Here is a 25,974-nt window from a genome sequence, read left to right as displayed (position 1 = left end):
AAAAAAAAAAAAAAAAAAAGAAGTGACAGGCTCACTTCATTTTTCAAAATGTTTGCCAAATACCCAAGTCTAAATAACCATAAGCTTGTCTGCCTGCAGTTTTGAGTATTTTTCACCATTCCATGAAAAAAAGTAGTTCAGCTCACAACTGAAATAACAAGTGCTTTTCCTAGAGACAACCACTACACTTCCTATTTTGCCTCCCAGAAAGATGTCTACGTAAGATCTGTTAATAAAGCGATTAATACTTTTGGCTTCAAGGACATTAAATCTACTTAAGAGGCTCTGTAAAGATATATTTTTCACATTTTAGACATTCAAATAGTAAATCACTTAAAGTGATTACAATATATGCATTTTTGAAGAGCTTCATTCAAATCAAATAGGTCCTTTCCTTTCTCTACAAAAATTAGAAAAAATTACCTGGACATTGTAACAGGCACCTGTAGGCCCAGCTACCTGGGTGGCTAAGTCAGAAGAATCACTTGAGCCCAGGAGTTTGAGGTTGCAGTAAGCTGCAATGATACCACTGCGCTCTTGATGGTGCAACAGGGCAATGTTATCTCTAAAAAAAGGGGTAGGGGTGAGCAGAAAGATTCTGTTTTGAAGTCTGGAGTTCTGGGTTTGGATTGGCATTAATTCTGCCACCACCAAGAAGTGTGACATGATTTCAGACAGAAAACTATGACCAACCTCCTCACTCTAATTTTTATTTCACTACAGGATTGATTTCAAAGCCTTCTCTTCCAATTTTATCTCCAAAAAGCTTCTCTCATTTACTTTAGGCCTAAAGAATGGCTACCAGCCACTATATACTCAAATTAAACCACTGGGCTATGTGCTGTCATTTGGTGTTTGCCAACTAGAATATAAGAAGCCAACTCTAGGCAAATAAATTTGAAAGGAAAATTACAAGTTATAATAGTTGGGATCATATTTTCTCCTCTGAAGAAGCAACCCATTCATTACAAGTGGATATAGCCTATTTGGAAAGAAAGCACTCTGGCAAAACAGTTACAGCCTTTGACAAAGTAAGCATAATCATAGTATATCTATCTTTAATAAAATGATGCACTGAGAATACAACATAACTTTCAGGAATTTCTGTCAGAAATGTACCACCTAAATTTAATCATGAGGAATTATCAGATAAACCCAAATTGAGATATTCCACAAAATTGGCAAACACTAAAATACTGATCCACCTCAAAAGATATTAAGATGTGAAAAGAAAATGCAAAGTGTGACCTTGGGTGGAATTCTGGACCAGAAGTTAGGAAATTATAGTACTACAATTTGTGAAATTTAAATAAGATCTATAAAGTTACACAGTAGTTTGCCAATTACTTTGTCTATTTCCTCATTTTGATAATTATACTGTGGTAATATAGCATGTCAACATTTTGGGGAATTTGGCAAAGGATATATGAAAAATTCTTTATACTATTTTTTCAACTTTTTGTTAAATCTGGAATTGCCTCAAAGTGAAAAACTAATATATTTTAAAAAGAAACCCACTTTTAATCATGTTTAATTTCCAGAAGATAGGATTACCAGTTTTTGCTGTCCATCCTCATACCCACCCTATTTTATACTCACATGTATTTCAAATTTCCTTATTGGGCTGCTATTACTTTTGCATTTATTTAGAAGAGAACAACCACACAAAAACACTGATACACTTGTAAACAAAAATACTCTAGACAGAGAAAAGGTTCTCGCACCTCATCTTATAAAGTATTTCATCAATCAGTGATAATACTAAATTTAATTTCCGCAAAGATAATTATACATAAAATGTCATCAGTAAATAGTAAATACTCCCAGAATATTAAAGCAAAGAATCAACCTTTAATGAAACACGAGACATTTGTGAATTGAAATTTGAAAATATAGTTGTGGTAACTTTGATATGACCTCACCAAACTTAAGCATGAGAAAGACCAAGCGTCCATAACCTATTCCTCTGTTTTAGATTGTACTGTCATGGTTCTTCTTCCATGAACACAACAAATAACAAAAAATACCAATTAAAAGTTAGGGATAGCAAGAAATTGAGGTACAAAAGCTCTCAAACATGACTCTTATTATTTCAATTAAGTACAGAACCCTAAAATACATTCTGAACAGAATTATCATTTTAAATGAAATTAAAGTGGTGATTTTGGTTATTCTGACAGCTCCCCACCCCACCCCCCTACAAACCATACATCTTACAGGAGAGTGAAAGTCATGTTTCAATCTATTAAGTACAGTGGTACTACGTAGGGGACTAGAAATATTAATTTTTTTTTTTAAAGTTGTTTTTTTTTTTTTTTTAGACAGAGCCTCAAGCTATCCCCCTGGGTAGAGTGCCATGGCATCACAGCTCACAGCAACCTCCAACTCCTGGGCTCAAGCGAGTCCCCTGCCTCAGCCTCCCAAGTAGCTGGGACCACAGGCGCCTGCCACAACGCCCGGCCATTTTTTTGGTTGCAGCCGTCATTGTTGTTTGGCGGGTCCGGGCTGGGGATTCGAACCCGCCACCTTAGGTGTATGTGGCTGGCGCCTTAGCCGCTTGAGCCACAGGCGCCAAGCCGAAATATTAGTATTTGTGATGTAATGTAAGCCACTGAACTTCTGAGCTTTAATCTTTTGCTCTATTAAGGTAAAAAGCCTAGGCTGATGTTCCTTGAATCCAAAAAATTCACTGTTCCTATAAACGCAAAAATTTCTAGAAATCTGTGAAACTCCCATTTTATTATTCAGTGAAAAAACTCACAAAATACTCAACAAATTTTTTCTTTTTGGGAGACGGAGTCTCACTATGTCACCCTCAGTAGAGTGCCGTGGCATGTCACAGCTCACAGCAACCTCAAACCCGTGGGCTTAAGGGATTCTCTTGCCTCAGCCTCCCAAGTAGCTAGGACTACTGGCACCCACACAACACTCAGCTATTTTTTGTTGTTGTTATTGTTGTTTAGCAGGCCCTGGTATATGTGGCTGGTGCCCTTAACACTGAGCTACGGGCAGCGAGCCAACAAACATTTTTATTAACATCTTCACTAACAGGAATAATTTAATTTCAACTCTTTGGTGTAATGCAGTTCAAATTTCTAGTGTTGGACAATTTTTTTGTGCTCAGAGATAATTTTCCTAGAACTTTTATTCAGTTGAGCTACTGAAAATTGTTTGATAATTTCTGGACCTCTTACAATTCTATAAAGAAAGCAATTAACAGGAGCCCATCAAGTTAGAAATTAGTCTCTTACTCCCCCTTGTGGCTGGAGTTGCTTCTTTTCTCTAAATTGCAACTTCCTCATTTGATTCCAACCAACCAGTGAGAAGCATTCCATCAAAAATGCTAATGATATCCGGTGGTGTCAAGAACTAACTTAACAAGTATCTGCACAAATTTTTACTTCAGACTCTTACCTTTTTATACAATGCTGGTCTGGAAAAGTATACTTTTAAGTCATTAACAGGTGTTGTATGAATAGGCCATATATAAGAATGGACAGCTGCTCAATTTCTAAGAGAAGACTGAGAATGTATAAAAGCATTTTTGACTAGTGACTTAATGGAATGCATTTCCTATTAATAGATGTCAAAGGTTCACCAATAACTTTTTTAAATCAGTAAGAAATTTGATAAAGCAATGGTATATCATCCCTGCAGTTTAAGAAATATTAAAGTCAGCCTAAAATTTTATTCTAAGTCTGGTTAAGAGTAGTTACGGCCAGGCACAATAGCTCATTCCTCTAATCCTAAAACTCAGGGAGGCTAAGGTGGGAGGATCACTTGAGGCCAGCCTGAGCCACATAACTGGATGTAGTACACACCTATAGTTCTGGCTACTTGGGAGGATTGAGCCAGGAGGATTAAATGATCCCAGGAGTTAAGAGGCTGTAGTAAGCTATGAGGATAACACTATACCCTACCCCAGGCAAAAAATTGAGACTCTTGTCTCCCTATCATCCCCAAAAGAGTAGTTGCTCCATAGAGCCTTGACTATCCAAAAAGGTTTTATGTTTTAAAAAATCAACTGGGTAAACGGGCTACCAAAAAGTGGTACTAAAAACTAAGTTAAATAAGGTTCAGAATTCCCTCCATCTGAATCATTTATGTTAGTGAAATAATCCCAGGAGGAATTAATGTTTTAAAAATATCTACAAACAGGGCAGTGCCTGTGGCTCAGTGGGAGTACCAGCCCCATATACTGAGGGTGGCTGGTTCAAACCCGGCACTGGCCAAACTGCAACAAAAAAATAGCTGGGCAATGTGGCAGGCGCCTATAGTCCCAGCTACTGGGGAGGCTGAGGCCAGAGAATAGCCTAAGCCCAGGAGGTGGAGGTTGCTGTGAGCTGTGCGACGCCATGGCACTCTACCATGGCACTCTACCGAGGGCAATAAAGTGATACTGTGTCTCTACAGGGAAAAAAAAAAAAAAAAAAAATCTACAAATTCCAAATGTAGACATTAAAGATTAAAAGTGAAATAGTAAAAATTATACATGAAATTCCTTTATGAAAACAATTTTGCCAAAAGAATTTCCTAAGTAGTAAGTAGAAACTGTTACTCTAACAATCTTGAGGCTTTCCTCTTCTCCCCCCCCTTAGAACCTCTGGATAGTTAGAATCAACCCTGGGCTGTGCTTAATTTTCTCACAAACCAAGGCCCCATTTCCCAATATTTTTATCACAGTGCTTTTTTGTTGTTACACCTTTTCTTCTTGGAGACAGAACCTTGTCCTGCCATCTCATTTAGAATACAGTGGCATCACCATAGTTCACTGCAACCCAGAACTCCTGGGCTCAAAGAGATCCTGCCTTAGCCTCAGAGTATTTGTGACTACATGCATGGCCACATAATTTTATCAACCCCCCTTTAAAAAAAATTTGAAACCCAGCTTTTCTATGTTCAACTAATTCACAGAACTTGCCGCTCCCTTCTTACCTCTACTGTTACTACATAAATATGCATCTATTTCCCTTCAAGTTGTCAAGATTTAAGTGCAAAGGCTTTTTACACTCAATAGCACAGGACTTATAAGACAGCAAGTACTCAAGGCTGGGCACCATGGCTCATGCCTGTAATCCCAGCACTCTGGGAGGCCAAAGCAGATGGACTGCTTGAGCCCAATAGTTTGAAGTTGGTGTGAGCTATCATGCCATGGTACTCTACCAAGTGACACTGTCTCAAAAAAAAAAAAAAAAAAAAAGATAACATGTACTCAAATATTAAATATATAAGGCTTCAGTTTACTAAAATTCCCTTCAATTTAACCACACAATGAAGTGGCTATCAAAAGTATAAAAGAAGGTGAGCAATGTATTTACGATGAGTTGTGTTGAGTCAACAAATCTCAAAACATTCTAAGGTAGATAACTATTATTCCCATTTTGAAAAAGTAGAAACAGTCACAGAGATAGTAAAATGTGCCCAAAGCCACACAATGAATTAAAAATTCAAACCTCAAAAGCCTGTATGGCTGTAATGAAGCTATATCACTTACCCTAAAATAAGGTAGATACCCACATTAGTTGCCCTTTTTTTTTGGAAATAATACACAAGAATATATTTGAAATTTGAAGTTTTACTTCTTTGATCCAATTAAAGAACAGAGCCTGATAATAATACCCTCTATCAGACAGGAAAAATCAAAGAGAAAACTGAAGTAAAAGTCATTACTCTTGAAGAACATGATTACTTTGCGATGTCATTATTTCCAAACATTTTCCTAACAGTACTCAAATACTCATTAAATGCCTGAATTGAGAACTTGCTTGCTGTAAGAACTACATAGTCAGCCACCTATAGTAAGTAAGTCTCAATTATCAATTCCACAAAATCACATTTTAAATAATGAGTCTTGGGTAGGATTTTCATGAAGTGTCTTTGGGTTGAATGTGGCCCAAGTATGTCATTCTAAACTTTAGGTAACGGTGTTGATTATGTGTTAAGAAGCCAAAAATTGGGCGATGCCTGTGGCTCAGTGAGTAGGGCGCTGGCCCCATATACCAAGGGTGGCGGGTTCAAACCCAGCCCCGGCCAAACTGCAACAAAAAAAATAGCCAGGCGTTGTGGTGGGCACCTGTAGTCCCAACTACTCAGGAGGCTGAGGCAAGAGAACGGCCTAAGCCCAAGAGCTGGTGGAGGTTGCTGTGAGCTGCGATGCTACAGCACTCTACCGAGGGTGACAAACTAAAACTCTGTCTCTCTAAAAAAAAAAAAAAAGAAGCAAAAAATTTATGAGCTTGTGTGCTGACAGTTTATGAATCTCAGATCAATGAGTAGTATGTAATTAATCACTTAGATGAGAAACATTCAACTCACCACAGGGTTCCTTGGTAATACTTCTAATTTCTAAAAACCATAGATTCCAGAACTTATTTGCAAGTTGGGAATTAACCATGACTAAAAACAACATTTCCAACTTAATGATGTCCCAACTCATCAACAATTGAAGTGAAATTCCAATACAACAAAAATTGAGCACTCCCTAAAATTAAATGCAATTGGATCTTTCCTACATTTTATAACTCAAGAATAACATGCATATAGGTCAATCCATTGAACAAATCTTATTTTGGTCTACTTAACTTTATAGACTACGCTTACGTGCGACTTGAGGTTACCACAGTTAAGTACATTTTTATTTGAGGGAGAAGGGAAGGCTCAGAACAAATCTTGTCAAAAGAAATCCACAAATGCTTATATACTAAAATTTTATAGTAACCTGTTTCAAGATTTAAAAAGTTCATGTACTACACAAAATTATCTTACTGATGTAAATCAGCTATATTCATCCACATGGCTTTGGTAACTAAAGTGCCACATTGCAGGAGAAGAATGAGAATAGAAAAAAAAAATTAGTGACATATGCCAATATATAAAACTTTACTCATATCACATCATACCTTACCAGAAAACACAAAACTAAACCAAAGACAATGGCTATTGCATAGGAACTTTCACGAAGATACAATTTTTTCATAATTACAGACTAGAGAACAAGCAAAGAATGAATGACCTGTTGCATAGAAATGCACCTAGTAAAATGAAATTGCAGACATGGTGGCCAATCACCCTATTCTTCCTATACCAAATTCAAATTTGTACCACCTAAAAATATTAAAGCTATTAAAGATATTCCTCTAGTGTGCTTTACAAATTAAATACTACAAAAACCAACTGTCCTGTTTTCATGGAGAATCAAAGAATGGAGCCAATTCTCTGAAGCTGAAAATGACTTTAGACATAAAGATTAAAATAAAAAGTAATAGAGGCACCAACTTTTAGGCCACAAAAATGAAAATTAGGAATGGCTTGTATCAGAGACAATGAAAAGACCAAATTAAGAGTCAAAGGCTTTGTGCAGGGGATTTTAGTAAGAATCAGGCGGATAGAATAAAATGTGTTTTTTAAAAATTAGAATAAGAATGTATGCAACACAGAACTGGGAAACAGCAAGTCCAAGTGAGTGACTATAAGCAGTAGTAAAAAGATGCTTACAATTTAGCTTTGTCCATTAAAATTAGATGAAGTGTACCCGCATCATTTTCTTATTTGGCAAAGTGCTTTTCTCTGGAGTGTAATCCTGGGTACTATACAAGTATTAGCATGAATGTAAAAATTGGGGAATCAATGATCTAGGAAACACAACAGTAACAGCTTGTCATCAGAAAATGAAGTTAAAGTTGTGTCCAAAATGTGCAAAATTACTTATAAAGGACAAGCAGTTTTAAAAGAATGACAAATTCTGGCTTTCGACATAATGGAGAGCAGTTTTCAGTCCCCTAAAAACTTGAGCAGTGTTTATTCTCAACATAAAACTATCAGAGTAAACGAAAAGCAATGGAAACTAGATTAAAATTAACAGGTAACCCAGGAATTCTACAAATAAAAAATAAAGTCTGAGGCTTACTAGAATTCCATGGACTCTTAGTTTTTTTTTTTTTTTTTTTAACTCAGTTGACATCCAAACACCTATCATTTTAATTTTTTTAAATTTCTTTTACACAAAGAGTTCAATATAAGTGTGCCAAGGATCACTTATTTTAGAATCAAAAATTTAAGGTGGAATTAGTCCAAGGACCCTTAATTCAGTGTTAGAGACAAAATTATTTTCTGCTCCCACCAAACAGTAGATGCCTACTGTTCTGTTCTCCTTTATTTCCATCACTTCCATTTCATATATCTCAGTCTCTTTGTGTTTGTACAAAATACCTCATCAGGTGCAATAAACTTTAAAAAACAGACTATTGAACTTTATTATCATGAAGACAACTGTCTAATGTATTCCTTCTGAAAAGAGACTACAGGTATCTAAATGTCACTTAAGTTCTTTATCCTTAAGTGAAACACACCAAAAGTCACAAAGATATGTAAATATATAGTACATCCATAAAGATGTAAAGATGGGTTTAACACTGCAGAATTCTTTGGAGATGTCCTTCTTCTACTAAACGAGCTGCCTAGTAATTTTCAGCCTAAAATCTAATTCTATATAACAGTTTTTAAAGCCAAAGGCACATATTAATATATTCAGACCAGGGAAGACCTAAAAAGCCGTCTGGTTTTCTATCTTGCTCCTGTTTAATGGCAGTTTTGTGAGCTGCAGATGAAAATCAGCGCCCTAAAACCACACCTTAAAACTGCCCTAGGCAAATAAAAATGTAGAGCACCTTAACAAAATGGAACTCATTCAAGTTAACTGAATCACTATTAAAATTACTCAACTATGGGCGTGGGGGGGTGGTTCACGGTGTCGAAGGGGGGGGGGGAATTACTCAACTACTATTGCCAACTGTTAACAAATCTTAGAAGGCCATTTTACTGATTCCTCTCCTAGACCACCTAAAAGTCATTGTTTGCCTCTACCAGTGGCTTTCAAAGTTTGAATGAAATCTTTGAAAAGCTGATGGCTAGCATGGATCCTTTGCCCCAGAAAAAATACACACACAATTTTAAAGACTTTTTGGATCTTTTAAATCCCATTCATAGTCTGTTGAATTAAGAGACCCCTGTACTATGAACAGGCAGTTTTGTCACTGCTTTTGAACAGAACCCCAAAGTTGAGATAAACAGAAGGTAGTCAAAGTACCTAACTCTCATTTGCCACAACTACCTGGCCACTTACAACTTTTATTACTATAGCTTTTTTTGAAAAGTTGTAAGTGGCCAGATAGTTATTCCTATTTAATTGAGCTTTTTTTTTTCTCAAGGGATTGAGTGATTTTCTTAGGCCATACATCTACAGCAAAACCACTGTTTGACTCAAAGATCTTGAGCTCTATTACACCCCAGCAATACATGTTTGAGTTTGAATTAGGTCTAGTATGTAGTCATTTTGTTTTTTATCTCATTATCATTCACAAGATAAAAAAACAACTCAATTGCTGGCTACATCTTTCAAGTCTATGAAGAGGTATTACTGTTGGGTAGTTGGACAGCCCCAACTACCAAGAGAGCTTTTGGTCTAAACAGGAAACACAAATTGCATTAGTACGTATATACTGCAATTTCAAATTAACGGCACAAATAAGAAAAGAACCTCAAGTTCTTTAACATAGTGAAAAGTCTACTTTGTGAAGAATATGCCAGTAACTATTTCCCATGGTAATACTTCATAGCTCTTGTAAAAAGTAACATGGTCTCCAATCTTTGCTTACTATATGGAATGAAACACTTGATAAATGCACATAACCTGAATGGGCTACTAAAATGCTCTTCATACTAGATGCTTAACAAATAAGACAAAAATAAATAAATAAACATCTCTTCAGAAAACTCAGAACTCTGAAGACTAGGTGCTTTCTGTAGGAAGAAATTTCTTAGCTATTATAAAACACATGCTTGTCCTAACAAAGACTGGTTTGTCACTGTTGTCACTGACAGTTTGTCATCCAACACTATTCTGCAAAGGGATTACCTGCTTCTTTTTCTCAAATTAAAAAACAATCCAAGTTCAAAAAAAGCTATAGTAATGAAAGTTGTAAGTGGCCAGGTACAGTGGTCATGCCTGTAATCCTATACTCTGGGAGGCTAAAGCAGGAGGATTGCTTGAGTCCTGGAGTTTGAGGCTGCTATGAGCTAGGCCATGGTACTTTAGCCCAGGTGACAGAGTGACACTCTGTCTTTAAAAAAAAAAAAAAAAAAGTTGTAAGTGATTATATTTTTATTATTTACGATCTTAAAATATGAATTAAATATATTCTTACTAATCTTTAAGAACGATGGCTCAGAAATTTTTTTCTGATGGAAATCTGCTACACATTACTCTTCCATTTTATTTACAAAAGGGAGTAGGAATTTTATACAAGATGCTTCCAGGGTCAACATGATCTCTGAAAAAAATGGTAGGAAAAAGATGCCCACTCAGGGTATCTGTAAATACCAAATCTTCCCAACTTGAAAAAGAAAAAGCCATAAAAATTTGGCAGTGCTTGCTTCTTATCTATTTGAGTATTGGTGTCTTTAAAAATGTGATGAGTATTAAAGCTATGGATATTTCCCTTCCTAAAATGTCTGATTAAAAAATCACACATTTAACATTTAAAAAAAAATTGGCAGTGCTGCTGACCTAATTCTTAAGAAGCCCTACTAATTATTTAACAAATATTTGAGCATCTATTATGAGCCCTATTCTTGAAAGACCAAGGCTGGAAGTGTTTTTTTTCTGGAATTCTCTAAGCCATTTGTATGTAAAAGGAATTAAATTTCCATTCATCTTAACTTTCCAAAGTGGAAATTTCTTTTAGACTTTGTGCGAAGCCAGTGTTATTCCAGAGGGGAACAACACGGTAGTGACCAGTATCAACATCCTTAATAATGTCAACAAAAGTTAATCTAGTCATTCTCATCTATGGGTTCTATGCAGTACTTTTGCAGGAAACGAAGGAGAAGAAAGTTAAAACTGGTGCAAGTCCTTTCTAAGGAGAATCCTCACCATGACAGGAACTTTCATACTTTGTGTATGGAAAACATGCAAATACCTACCTGCAAATGCAAATAATCTTGTTAACAGAAGATAAATGTTCCTATATTCCTTTTGTCCCTAAAACTGGCTTTTGTCTTTAGAGAAATTATAACCTGTAACATACCCTTTGAAGCCAAAATAAAAATCACTTGATCAGGTGTAACTGGGGGAAAAAACACCAAACTGAACAAAGTTCAGTAACATGTACAGGAGAGCAGGAAGAAAAAAAACAATACTTTTTTGACATTTTCAATTTTTAAAAATTCTCATTACCTTATCAATCACAAGACAGGCAGGCCTTGGTCATTTAGCCTCAAAAAAAATATGATATCCCTTTTTTGACTTAGGAAAACCACTCTTCTTTAAAAAACACAACTTGAAGAAATTATCGTTTGAGAAAAATACAATTTAGGAACTGGAGGTTTTCCATTAACACCAGTGTAAGGTAATCATAATACCACCAAAACTTTAACAGAAACCCCAAACCCACAACCATATCAGAAATAATCCTACTGCTCCGTATAGTTCTTTTAAGAATGAGATTCAAATACTTAAGTACTGCACCTGATTTCTATACTGAGTTCTAGATCAGTAACCTATCTATAGAGAAAGTGGGATACTGCTCATTTATATGACAGAGCCCTGTCATACTTAAGATTCAATGATAACCTGAAGTCCTGTGTTTTAGGAGTAATCACTTAATAAAATCACTTTAAATATTACTTCCAAAACTCTTGGCTCATTAAAAAGAGATGTATTCATATATACAGAACGTTATATGCTAACTGTATCTTCTATTTTATCCTCAGATTAAGTTTTTCTAGATCAGAAAGCCAGACTCTGTGAAACTAATTGCAACTAACCAAAATGCAATGTTTAATTTTTTAAAGGTTTTACTAGAGAAGCACAGTGGCTTCAACATAGCAGGCTGTCAATACACAAAATTGATTTCCAACACTTGAATTCAGGAAGAGGCAGAGGCAACTGTGAAGCCAGAGTTTTCTGCACAGGTGACTCATTAACATTATACTGACTAATCCAAAGAAGGGTACTATGTCTACAATGAGTCTCCTATTACATCTGTCTCATATAAAACAAGACATATAAAATTCCTGCATGCACAGATGTGCAATTAAGATAATCAGCTCTGGAATTACTACAAATATTCTAACTAAATAGTAATCCTATTAGTTGATCTTTTTAATTACAAAATACACCAACACAGTCTATTATTTTTAGCAAAAGTGAACTTGAACTGTTTGATAAATAGTTTTATTTTACATAATCTATAATTGTTTTAACATCTTTTAATAATGGCACCCAAAGAGTTCTAAATTTAGAATGCTTAATTTTTAGAAGGAAAAGAAAAGCCAGACTTCAGAGCAATGTAACTGATACTCATTGAAACCGTATAATAAAGGCTAGACTAAATGTTTGATTCTCACCAGTACATCATTGCAGATATCTCTTAGCTCGGTCTCAATTTTCTCTCTGTATTCTCGAGCCATCTGCTGTTTTTTCTCGGCACCTTCCGTCTTTTGCTCAATACTTGAGACGACCCTCCAAGATGACCTACGGGCTCCTACAACATTCTTATAAGCAACTGAGAGAAGATTCCTCTCCTCGTTGGATAATTCAGCTCCTTGCTCAGTTACAGACTTCATGCAGGCTGCCATGTCATCATATCGCTCAGCCTGCTCGGCCAGTTTGGCCTTCTGAACCAGCTCATTTTTATCCATGACTGGATGCTCTGCAGGGGGAAAAAAAGGAGCATTTAAATATTTTTTTCCCATCAAAATAAACAAGCTCAAAACTTTACCTGTGGTAAATAGCCTTTATTAACACCTTGAACCTAACTGCCGGCAGAAGATTCTTCACATGAGCAATTAAAATGCAGCCTTCACAAAAGGATAATCAGAAAAGGGGGGGGATAGCATACTCATAAATTTACAGCATTATTATCAATTTAGTAAAACTAAAATTTCATTATCTCATCTCTCTGTTCAGCAGATCCTTATTTCACATAAAGTCAAAGCACATTTGGTCAAAAGGACACCTTAAAAATACCAATCTTATTTCACCAAAACGTCAACGCCTTTCCAGTATCTCAAAGTGATCCAAAATTAAGCAACTTTTCTTTCTTTAGCAAATATATGGCCTACAGAGAACAACAGGATTTCCGTGATAACTTCCAGAATCATGATTCTTGTTACTGTAAGGTACTCATACCATTTTTCTTTTACAATACTTACTCTTATCTGGAGTGATTATAGTTGGTATTAGCCCACCTCAAATCTACTGATCTCTAAAATACTTGGCAGCTGATCACAGCATTACCATTTTACAGGAAAAATGACTAAATTTGTCTTAGTTTGTTCTTAGATATTATGTATAAAACCACCAAGGATCAATATCTAACCTATCCTAGGGCTCATCCATCTAAACCTTGTTATATGCACACATGCTTAAAAAAAAAAATCCAAGGGGCTTGGAACTTCAACTCTTTAGTATCTGTCAGCACTAAAATGTCACTGAGGAAGCACTTAATCTACAAGTGTTCACAATGTTAACGCTCAAATTTAAACGTAAAATTACTGCATTTTGCTTTTAGTAGTCACACTTTAATTAAAAAGTTATCACGAGTTGCCTTTTACCAAGCCTTCACACTTTCTCTTCCCTCCATTTTAAAATTCCCTAGACTTTTCAATTTACTTCGGCTACATATTTCTTAAAAAACACTCTTTTCTAAGGTGCTAAAATGAAACAGTACAAAGATAACTAATCCATAGTGATACCACAGAATAAATAATTTTAAAGGAAAATCGCCGTAAGTGCACTTTTTAAACTAGAAGGTGAGCAGAAGAGCCATTGTCAACCGCCAGGGGAATTGACTCTCCGATGTCAATCATAATTACCTTTCCAGGGAAATCCCACAGTACTTTAACCAAATTTGACAACAGGTCCCTACCACTTAACAAAACTAATCAGCTAGCTTGGATTGGGGAGAACTGTTCTATTTAGTAAACTGCAAAATTCGTGATCACGTATCTTCCTCTGGCCTCAAAATTAATCTTTCCCCTAGGAAGTCAAAAAACGTTCTCTGGTTAACGCTGCTTCTAACAAAAAATGATTTAAAACCAGTACAAACGTATCTCTCCTCGGCCTCAGTTCACTACAAGGGGAAGTAGATAAGGTTTCTCACAGAATAGCTGGTGCTCTAAAACGTCGCCTCTACATTGCGGGGAGCAGTCGCCGCACCCATTTAACCCTTAACTGACTTTAGACGTCGGATAGGGTGAAACGAAAATCCGCAGACCGTGACTTTAAAGTGTAAATCCTCCAGTCCCAGCTATCCGCAACCACCCCCACCTTGGCTCCGCCCAAGCTAGTGCCTCCGCAGAAGTCCCCGACTCTTCTTTGTCACGGCGGATCTATGTCAAGGAGCCCAACCTACCGCTGAGTGTTAATTCCCTCCCCAACCCAGAGCTAGAGGGAGGAGCAGCCGGCGCCCCCGCCCAAGCGGGGGGTGGGGAGGGATGGAGAGAAGCCGCCCGCCCGACCTGGGGGCACAGACGCCAACCCCACCGCGGACACACCCCGCTCTCCCTCCGGGCGTCTTCCTCCCTACTGAACCCCGCGGTGCCCCTTTCCAGACTCAGTAAGCGCCCGACAGCTGCAGCAGATAGGGGGATGGGAACCAGAGGGAGCCACACCCAGCCGGGGGGGGGGGCACGCCACCGGCTGTTATGCTGAGACTCCCCCGACCCGCCAAGAAGGACAGGCGTCCCAAAACCGAGCGCTGGGACCCTCTAGTTGTAGCCCGTTCCGTAGGAGAGCTACAGACACGGCCTGCAGGCTTTCCCATCCCCTTCCCTATCCCACCTGGGCCCGGAGCCCCCATCCGCACCTCCCCCGCCCATTCACAAGACTGGGAAAATGTCAGCCCCATCCCCCACCCCAATCGGGAACACGCAAGTCCTCCCTCCCACCGCGGAACCCAGGAAATTCAGCTCCGGGTCCCAGGCGGGCCCCACCCCAAAATCTCACTCTCCTAGGCGCCAGAACACGGCCTCGCCCTGGTCTACCTGGCGGGCTCCACCAGGCCGGGCCTGGGCTCAGGCCCGCTCTCGACCCAGCCCTTCCCGCCGGGCCCAGCGTCCCCGGCCCCTCCCCGCCACCGCCTCCCAGGGTGGGGGAGGGCCGGTCCCGCCGCAGAGCGGAGCGCGGAGGCTGCGCCGAGTCTGGGAGGAAGAGGGGGAGGGGAGAGGAGAGGGAGCAGGGAGGGGGCGGCCTCACCTGCGCCACTGCAATGCCCGCCGTCGTCGCCGAGTCATTATCTCGGGCGGAAGCGGGGAAGGGCGGCGAAGGGGAAGGGGGTGGGAGCCCACGGGAGCGAGGGTGGGGACGGATTGCGGCCGGTGGCGCCCGGGCTATGCCTCGCCCATCCCCGGGAGCCGGTGACCGTGGGGTCCCCGGGGACCTCGCGTGTGGGCGCCCTTTCCACCCCGGGGCACGGGGAGGGGAAACGGGCACCGATCGGGGCCAGGCGTCGATCCGGAAGCCAGGACCGGAGGCGGCCGCTAGCCACCCTCGAGAATCCAGCGGAAGAGAAGCCGCCACCCGTGTCCGCCTGAGGAGACTCCGCCTCAGCCCAGCGCCACCACCGCGGGCCGAGCCGGGCCGCGGGGACGTGGAGCGCGGATGGCACCCACGCGTGTGGAAAGCTGGCCGGGGACAGGAGGGAGTGGGGCGAGGCGGCGGCCGGACTCCTTACCTGTGTCCGGAGTGGGTGGCGGCGGACGGACGGACGGACGGGGGATCAGCAGTCTCTGGGCGGCGGCGGCGGCGAGGCTGAGACTCTGTCCCTGGATCTCGCTGCTCACAGGCTACAGCCGCTCCGCAGACACGGGGTTTCCTCCAATCACCAGCCCCGGCAGCAGGGGCACCACACGCACGATGACGTCAAACGCTGCTATGGCAACCGTTGATTGGTGCCCACAGCTCTCGGGGCTCAGCGCAGCCGCCGCTCCCCAGCGCGCGCCCTGCCCGCCCGCGCTAGAGGGCGAGCGGAGGAGCACGCCCCTCGCCCGCTACCAACTCCTCCCCACACCGCTTTCCTTCCAAGTTGTCTACTCGTGTCCCCAGCACTACTGGGCAGGAAGCTGGTTTTTTATTTCCCTCTCCACCGCTAACCCCCTTCTTGGCCTTCCCCTTGGATCCTAGACGCCCTCTATCTCCCCCGCAACCTCTGCCAGCTTACTCTTCCTTTACGCCCACTGGAAGGAAACTTCTCCCCGCCCCCACGTTAGCGTTCCTTCATCCTTTTGCGCCTGCGCTAGTCACTCCCTCTAGAAGGGGCTCCGGTTCAACAACATCCGGGACCCTTCACATTCCCTGCCCCCCCCCGCGGCAGCCTGGCCCGCCCCGCCCTCCGTGCTTTGGGCTGGTAACTGCCCCAGGGCCATCCCGGGGCGGATTACGGGAGTGGCTTGGTGTCCTGGGCAAAAAGAGCAGGACCCAGGGGAACAGGGAGCGATCAGAAGGGCAGGGAGGGGCGGCGGGGCGCACTGCCTCTACTGCGCCGGCACCTCCCTTTCCCCGGGCTCGGCCGACCTGGGCGCGCGGCCCCTCCCTCCAGCCGCCGCAGCTTTACCTGCTACTCCGGGAAAGCGGCCTTAGACCTTTTAAGGCTCGGAAAAGAGTGAGGCGATCGGCCCTTGAGTATGGCTGAGTGGCGGGGAGGTTTTCCAATCGGGAGCTCGGAATATGCACTCAGGGACAGCCGCGAGGGGACAATAGGTGGGCGGCGAGGTGGGCCGGGAGGAGTCAGCGGGAGGTGAGGCCTGAGGCGACGCAGCTTTCGGGAGGCCTCAGTTACCCAGGGGGAAAAAGGTCTCTTTAGATGGAGGCTTGGAGGTGATCGTATTAGTCTTAACAAGCAAAGAAATAGCCTTAAACGCACTGATTGGTTTTCTCGTAGGCTAGATGTAAAATTAAGTTTCATTTGACGACCTCATAATGAAGTTATTAAAAACATAAAGATCATTACCTTTTTCTGGAAGCAAAGTTTGAGGGATGTCGTAGTGCCCGGGGCCCAGGTTGACCCAGCTGGCGGTGAGAATGGACCACAAACTGGGGGACAGAAGCCAGGAAGCAGGGGAAGGAGAAGGGCGGAAATTGCAGGTGCCTCATACGGTAGGGCTCTCCACCCAGTTGACTTAAGGAAGTTCGAAGAGCTATATTCACAGTATGAATCTCTACACCTTTCCTCTTTAAATGTGTTGGAACTAAGAAGAGACTAATGCTTGGATGACCTGCACAACCTGGTCACAGTCATGGAGTGTTTATAGTTAGCAGTGAGAGAACTTGGAACGCTTCCTGTTACCCCCGTGTAAACACCTAGGCCTCTTTGACTTTTCCCTCACTGAGCACCTGCTAGGGGCCTGCACTAAGCACAGCTGACAGAAGAGGCTCAGGAATTCAACCTCAGGTTCCCTGCAGCTGTCCCCAACCAGTTTCATGGAAGACGATTTTTCTGGAGTTGTGGGGAGTGGGGGCAATTGTTTTGATATGAATCTGCAAACAATTCATTATACACCCTGTACAGTCAAACCTCTCTGCTAATGATAGTGTGTAGCCACGGCCCAGCACTCGCATCACCACCTCAGCTCTACCTCAAATCAATAGGCATTAGATTCTCTAGGAGCGTGCAACCTACATCTCTCTTATGGGCATTTTAGGGTAGGGTTCATATTCCTTTGAGAATCTAATGCAGCAGCTGATGGAATAGGAAATAGAGCTCAAGTGGCCATCTGAGCACTGGGGAGTGGCTATAAACACAGATAAAGCTTCATTTGCCCACTGCTCACCTGCTATGTGCCTGGTTCCTAACAGGCCACAAAAGGCACTGGTCCAGGGATTGGAGACCACAGCTCTTAAGAATTCAAATTCTCGGCTCGGCGCCTGTGGCTCAAGCGGCTAAGGCGCCAGCCACATACACCTAAGGTGGTGGGTTCGAATCCCCAGCCCGGCCCGCCAAACAACAATGATGGCTGCAACCAAAAAATGGCCAGGCGTTGTGGCGGGCGCCTGTAGTCCCAGCTACTTGGGAGGCTGAGGCAGGAGACTCGCTTGAGCCCAGGAGTTGGAGGTTGCTGTGAGCGTGATGCCACGGTACTCTACCCAGGGGGATAGCTTGAGGCTCCGTCTCAAAAAAAAAAAAAAAAGAATTCAAATTCTCAGTAATAGACTCAAAATGATTCCTCATGCTTCTAGTACTTTGTCTTTTATAGGTGATTGATACAACGTCTGGACCCCAAGACTTCTTCAAATTACTTTTCCCCTTTAAACGACCATTGGCATCGTACAGTCCATGAGGCAAGTTTCTCTGATCAGTTGATTTCCAGTGTGTTTTACTTCTTTATAAGTTTTTGCAGCATAGTAGGTCAAATGGATGAACAAATTGATTAGGGTTTTATTTCTGAGATGTTCAAGTCAACTTTATTTGACTCTCAAGTAAATTTTTTTTAGGGAATGACTCACTTAAAATGACTAATATTTCAAAAGCTGGTTGTTTTTACTGTTTCCAGTTTTGTAGTAGGCACCAAATATGAGACAGAAGACACTAAGCTAAATCTTTTTTAAAATGGAAATTGATGTCTTTTAAAATGTATTTCTCAAATATGGGTCTATGTAGAATATATGCCTTTTGTTTTAGAGAAAGTTTAGGGATTTCTCTATAAATTGTGGAATTATTTTAGGAAACAGCTAAGTTAGGTGTTCACCTCATGCTTTAAATAGCAAGGTATTTTTTTAGTACAGCAGTAGGCACTGTTAGGTTTTACATACTCAAATCAACATATCCACCCAATAAAGACATAATGAAGATGTAAGAAAGCAAGAATAGACAATGTCATGAAAGTCCTAGGGAAAAGTACTTTGAGAAATAAGAAATGACCTCTGGCAAAACAATAAATAGAATCTCTGAATTCTGGGACAATTATTGGACACTTTCACTAGCCTGACCTGTTATACTTTCTATTCAACTCTTAGCATCTCTGGTGCCTTGATGCTATGTCAATAAATTCCTGGTACACAACTCTTACCTCTTACACAGAGTAACTTAGCTATTATTCATGTGTAAATGGATAATATCTAATGGATGTGTCTAGTGTTCAAAGGGCGTGAAGATAAAATGAAACAATATTTTTATGTCTTTTAGAAGTGTAGGTTTAAAGTTAACTCTGGAAATGCATAGTTATGTTGTTAGTACTAATGAGACGTAAGTGATGAGACTGAAGAGCAGGCCAGTAAAGGAGACTGCTATGATTTCTTCAGAGTTGTGCATTACATTAAAATGGAAAAGAGGGCTGGGCGTGGTGATTCATGCCTGTAATCTCAGCAATTTGGGAGGCCAAGATGGGAAGACCACTTGAGGCCAGGAGTTTGAGACCCGCCTGGGCAATGTAGCAAGACTTTGTCTCTACAAAAATATATATTTTTAAAAATTAGCCATACACAGTAGCTCCTGCTTATATTGCCAGCCACTCAGGAGGTTGAATTGGGAGGATTGTTTGATCCTAGGAACTTGAGGTTGTGATAAACTATTATTTCTCTAGTGCACTCCAGCCTAGTCAACCCAGTGAAATTCTATCTCTAAAATAAATAAATAAATAAATGAAAACAAAATGGGAAAGAGTTCTAGTAAATTAACGTAAGTCCATCATTCCATTTAGAAAAACATCTCAAAGGATGGCCTCTTTTAAAAATTTTTTTTATTTTGAAGATGGGATCTCACCATGTTGCCCAAGCTGGTCTGGAACTTCTGGGCTCAAAGCAATCTTCCCACCTCAACCTCCTAGTAGCTGGGATTGCAAGCACATGCTGGCTTGCTTGACTCTATTGATGATGCTACAGTTATAGGATCTTTGAAGTGTAACAGTAATTTAGGCTATAATCTCACTTCAATATTTTGTTTGTTTGTTTGTTTTTTGAGACAGAGTCTCACTTTGGTGCCTTCGGTAGAATGCCATGGCTTCATAGTTCACAGCAACCTTAAACTCTTGGCTCAAGAGATCATCTTGCCTCAGCCTCCTGAGTGGCTGGGACTACAGGCGCCCGCCTGGCTGTTTTTTAGAGACAGGGTCTCACTCTTGCTCAGGCTGGTCTCCAACTCCTGAGCTCAAGCAGTCCACCCACCTTGGCCTCCCAGAGCGCTAGGATTACAGGCATGAGCCACCATGCCCTACCTTTCAACATTGTGTTTTAATTGGAAATGTGGCATAGTACAGAGGACTTTGTTGTCAGAACTGGGTCTAAATTGTGGTTTATCAATCAGAGCTTTGTGACCTTAGGTTACTAAACTGGACATACTAGTTCCCAATCCTATCAGATGATTGTAATGATTAAGTGAGAGAGTAGAGAGAGAGCTACATATAGTGCTCTAGGTTGCTATTATCTATTGTTGAAATAATTTTCAGTTAGCAGCAGAGGCAGGCTACCTCTTCACCAGCCCCATTCTTCTATTGCTGCCACAATGGGACTCCATTGCCCAGTCTCCCTTGCGAGTCCAAGTGGTCATGTGACTGAGCACTAGCTCATGCCTTATGATCAAAGTGATGTGCTCCATTTGCCTGCCTGGTCCATAAAAACCTCCCTGTTTGAACCTCTATTCCATCCCTGTTTTTCCAGCTGAATGGAAAGGATTCTGAGGTTTTAGAGAAGGGTGGAGCCATACAATGAAAAGAGCCTAGTTCCCTGAAAGGCTGTGAAAGCAAGTCCTGGTCATTTTGGAATTTATCAAGGGATAACTTCTATTTTTAAGCCACTGAAATTTAGAGTTTATCTGTTATAACAGCTAGCACTATAATGTCTGTGGATGTCATTTTCAAGTTCAAACTGTGGGAATTATTTTTTATAAATGAAGAGAGTAAAAATGAAGGGAAACAAGAAGATTTTACAAAGAGGTGGCCAACATGTAGATCCTATTTTAGAAATATTTTGTAAAATTTTATAACGAATATTTTATAAATAAAGGTACATTTAGCTGCAATTTCCCCTTTTTCCCTATGTATGGTGACTTTATTGGCACATTTTGGGACACCCTGACCTTAGAAAAGTAGCATTTCCTCACTGAACTCTAAATTGTTGTAATAGTCTCACTGCTTACTTTACTTTTTGACTTTGCTTGATATCATCCTCATTCCTCTGTCTACTGTGTTTTTCAACCCCTGACTATTACCTCTATCCCTATATCCCAGACTCTAGCCCTATGTCCTATGATACTTCAGTGACAGACTGGATTTTTTTGCATGCTGATTAAAAAAACAAAAACAAGAAAGTCAAGCTGACAGTGAGAGCTCATTCCATACATGTCATGAAGCACTTAGTGAGGGCTCAGTAGTCAGAGATTCTGCTGGTCATTGGTGATGAGGATGGGTAAGCCATGGACCCTTCCTGACGGGAATGACAGTCTAGGGACAGAGGCACACTAAATGTAGCAACACTGCAGAGGGCAAGCCTGTAACCCTAGCTCTGTGGGAGGCTGAGGCAGGAGGATTGCTTGAGGTCAGGAGTTTAAGAGCAGCCTAAGCAAAGTGAGACTTAGTCTCTACTAAAAAATAGAAACATTAGCTGGGCCTGGTGGTGGTCACCTGTAGTCCTAGCTCTTCAGGAGGCTAAGGCAAGAGATCACTTGAGCCCAGGAGTTCAAGGTTGTTGTGAACAAGGCAGATATCATGGAATTTTAGCCTGGGCACCAGAGCAAGACTCTGTCTCAAAAAACAAAGCAAAACGAAACAAAAATCCACTGCAGCACAGCAAGTTTCCCTTAAAAAGTTCATATTCATCTGCAAATTACTCAATTTTGCTTTCCTGCCTTCAATGGCATTTTAAATTCTTCAGTTAAATTTTTAGTATCCTTATCACCTAGGTCACTGTTTGACAGATACCATGTTTCCTCACACCCTATTAAGGGCACAAACAAACATTTTCTATAATTTTCTTCTTTTCTTATAGTAAATTAATTTCAGATACATGCTCTTCCTTAGAGTCTTCAGAAAGTGTTTTATTTCTTTGCACTCCAGAATTTTTGGTAGCGCTTACAGGGTGGTGATTGTTTTTCTCTTATATGTCAATATGAGAAGTTTCTTCCAGTCTCAACTAACAGATGCAATCTCCTTTGCCTCTTTTTACTGTTCTCTTGAAAACATAGATCTCAAGTGATAGAAGGGTGCAAATGCATACACTCTTGCCCACATTGTGGAATCTAGCAGATTATCACCAGTTAAGCAGTCACCATGACAAGCTCTTACTCTGACTCGGTTGTCCACAGTGAAGGGAATTTGTCAAGAATCAGAGGTGCTGGTTGCCGTAGCTGACACCTGCGATCCCAGAATTGTGGGAGGCCAAGGCAGGAGGATCTCTCCATCCCCTGAGTTGGAGACCAGGCTGGACAACATAGTGAGACCCCACCTCTAAAAAAAAGAATTAGCCAGGCTTGATGGTATACACCTGTAGTCCTAGCTACTCTAAGAGTGGAGGTAGGAGAATTATTTGAACTCAGGAGCTCCAGGTTGCAGTGAGCTATGATGATGCCACTGCATTCCAGGCTGGGCAATAAAGCAAGACCTGGTCTCTTCCCCTTCTTTTAAAAACGAAGAAAAAATACTGCAACACAAATGATTTCTGATTCTTTAATCAACTGATAAAAGAAATAGTTTGGTTAGAAAATTCAAGCCCAATAAGAACCATGGCATAAGGGTTTAGCCTTCCCCTGTTTAATGTATGTAATAAAAATGGACCTAGCTTGGTGTGAAGGGCTTGCACTGGTTTTCATGCTTTGGTGGTGGACAGACCCCTGACCTAGTTGCTCTTAAGAAACTTTCTCTTTGAGTTCTGATTTTTCATTTTCCCTCATCCTCATGTCTCTGCCAGCCACAGGGAGGAAACTCATGGGATAGTTTGGGGCTGGTCCCCAACAGTCTTGACCTCCTAAGCTCAAGTGATCCTCTTGCTTCAGCCTCCCAGAGTGCTAGGATCACAGGCATGAGCCACTGTGCCCAGCCTGTATTTCTGTTGTGCCTTCTCCCAAATGTATGAACTCTGTCTGAATAATAGTTTAAAGCTTAAACTTTTTTCTATCATCTTTGCTCTTCTTTTCAGAGAAGAAAGTATCCATGGTAGAGTTTCTTGATTTGGCCTCCTTTACACTGTGGTCACTGGAAATCCCTCCCAGACTTGCAAATGATAAACTCTTATTTTTCAAAAACTCATGATATTTTAATGGGAAGATAGGAAAGGTTATAACAAGAATCTTAGTTTGACGCCATTTTAACATCTTAACCCTTAAGCCTTCACCCAATTATATTTTGTGTTGTATTCTATTTTTACATTTTGTACGTAAACGTGAAGACTTAATTTGGTGTTAAGCAATAGATTTTGGAAGTTACCCTTATCATTAGTGGTGCAGAAATGAAAGTGCTGGTTTATATACTTACCAGAAGTTCAGTATAAATTCAGGTGTCACTTTTATGGCAAGGTATTCATACATTCAAAGAAAAATGAGGAAAGTTACAGGTACCACCATGTGTGTTCAGCCAGTGGAGCTTGCAGTCATGTGACCTCCTTGAGACAGGTAAAAGCTGCCAGGAGTTTGCATTTCAAAAGTGTACTCATTTACGATTCAAAAGTCATCAGTTCACAATTCTGAAAGCAATCATGGAATGAAAGGTCAGAACCATTTATCCCTTTCTAGCTTACGTTTCCTCCAAGTATTCATGAACAAGTAAAGTGAGCATTTGGAATTCATTGCAGATTTAAAATACAATAAGAATGCATATATATCAGAAGAAAAAATTGCCCACCCCCTCTGGCAAAACTGGCATCTGGAGAAGGAATCAAGCCCAATGCCAATTTCTATTTCTATTTATATTGGGTCAATTGGGACCCAATATAAATTTTTTTCTGGACCTACATGAGGACAAACTTTCCGTATTCTAGAGCTCCTGGTCTTTTCTTGGTGGCAATTGCTTTCCACTTGAAACGATTTTTAGAAGACTTCACACTTTCTTAACCGTGAAATCCTCAGGAACCCCTGAAATATCTCAGTGACTTGATAAGAAATGTAAACTGAACCCACATCATGGGAAATGAGGTGGTCATTCAGGGCAATTTAGATGTGTGTTTTTGACATGATTAAGTTTCACACAGTTAATGGCTCACTTATGTGTTAAACATTGATTTTTCAATCAGGCTAATACAGTCAGCAGGCTTCAGGCCTGGACCATTAAAAACTGAATAAGTGAAAAGAGTAGGAACATTCTAACTGATAAGTAACCAGTGGAAGAGAAGGACACAGGTTGAACTTTCTCCAAAGCACCATTTGGAGAGCATCAAAAGATGTAAGCAATTTACAAGATGAGGTCACCTTTCTTTTTTGACTTTCCTATCCCTGTGGTAGCACCTAGTAATAGCTTACGCATGCAAGCAGCATAAATAAGTTAAAATATATCAAGCTGGCAGCATCTGTAGATAGGAGAAGAGGGTGAGGATTGGAAATAGTACAAAGGTCAGCTTTAAAAAGAACAATTACCTCTTGAGCTTCTGACAAAGGCTTGATTGTTTTATTAGAGTAATTTGAGAGTCAGTGGTCAGGGAGCAGAAGTGGCTATTGGACTTGACCTGAGAATAAAGGGAAGACAAAATCCAGGGAAAGCACCTAAAACCTGCTGGAAGGAGACGGCATGGAAAATGCCTTCCATGATGAGGTCTTGGTTATGATATCCTACTGTTTTTTGCTGAAACATCTCATGCGCCCTTCTAGAAGGACAAGTAAATAGTATTAGGACCAGGGAATTCTGGAACGTCAGTAAAATGTTCAGTGACCCCCATGGATTATTGTCATTGTCTTTAGAAAGGCAGAACATCATCCATGAATTTGGGTTCTGGAAGGATCACATTCATTCTTGCATTTATTCTTGATGAGATGTTTATTGAATAGGTATTTAAATACCAGATATGACAGGTTCTGAGATTAGAAGGATGAAACCGAAAAGGACACTTCTGGACCACAACGTAGTCCCATTTTGTGGGGAAGAAACAATATACAGTTTTTCTCCAGTATCTGTGGAGGACTGTTTCCAGGACTCCCTGTGGATACCAAAATTCAGGAGTGCTTAAGTCTTTCATATAAAATGATGTAGTATTTGCATATAATTTGTGCATGTCTAATACTTTAAATCATTTTCAGATTGTCTGTATTAATGAATACAATGTAGATGTTATGTAAATAGTTCCCCATATTGTTCAGGCAACAACGACAAGAAAAATGTCTGTACATATTCAGTACAGTTTTTCCCCTGGAACGTTTAGGATCCCTGGTTGGTTGAATCCATGGATGCAGAGCCGATGGATACAGAGGGCTGACTGACGTAGCCATCTCTTTATAGGTAATTGATAAACATTGGTTGAATGGAATAATGAATAAATAAATGGATTTTTAAAAAGAGGAAAATGGCATTTTAGAAATTATTTATACTCCTATGTATGGATAATATCATGAATAAATGAAATTCATTGATAAACACATTCTAAGTATTTAAGCCCAGAGATAATAGAAAATATTTCTTATTAAGAAAAACTGAGTAAATTTTTTTTATGTTCATTTCTGTGCAAAGGACCCTGGTATAGATTTAGTTAGGAATGGAATAAGACGGTGAAAGGAAGAAGGAAAGGAAGGCCTATACAATCCAATTATATATAAAAACCAAAAATAAATGTTTTTTTGAAATATTGACTTGATTTAGGGAACAGAATCAAGACATAAATTTTAAAAGGGCTGTTATAATAAAATTCAAACATCACCTTCAAGTGTATTTCTAGAAAATATCCAAATAGGCTCGGCGCCTATAGCTCAACGGGCTAAGGCGCCAGCCACGTACACCTAAGGTGGCGGGTTCGAATCCCCAGCCCGGACCTGCCAAAAACAACAATGACGGCTGCAACCAAAAAATAGC

At 40.7% G+C, this 25,974-nt stretch overlaps 1 protein-coding gene across 1 annotated transcript in view; it reads right to left on the bottom strand.

Annotated features, from left to right (window-relative positions):
* YWHAZ (tyrosine 3-monooxygenase/tryptophan 5-monooxygenase activation protein zeta) overlaps positions 1 to 16,734 on the bottom strand; it is a 27,235-nt gene extending 10,501 nt beyond the window's left edge. Inside the window, exons 1-3 of the mRNA XM_012809498.2 lie at positions 16,614 to 16,734; positions 15,735 to 15,932; positions 12,406 to 12,710 (exon numbers count right to left, since the gene is read on the bottom strand). Of these exons, the coding sequence (XP_012664952.1) occupies positions 12,406 to 12,699 (294 nt within the window). The 5' untranslated portion in view covers positions 12,700 to 12,710; positions 15,735 to 15,932; positions 16,614 to 16,734. The remainder of the gene's footprint in view (positions 1 to 12,405; positions 12,711 to 15,734; positions 15,933 to 16,613) is intronic.
* Between the last annotated feature and the right edge of the window lie 9,240 nt (positions 16,735 to 25,974).

Source organism: Otolemur garnettii, unplaced genomic scaffold, assembly GCF_000181295.1.
Source record: "Otolemur garnettii isolate 467f Iridium unplaced genomic scaffold, OtoGar3 scaffold00004, whole genome shotgun sequence".
Taxonomy (NCBI): Eukaryota; Metazoa; Chordata; class Mammalia; order Primates; family Galagidae; genus Otolemur; species Otolemur garnettii.
Note: the sequence above shows the minus strand (reverse complement) of the source record. Positions and strands in the feature narration are given on the sequence as shown.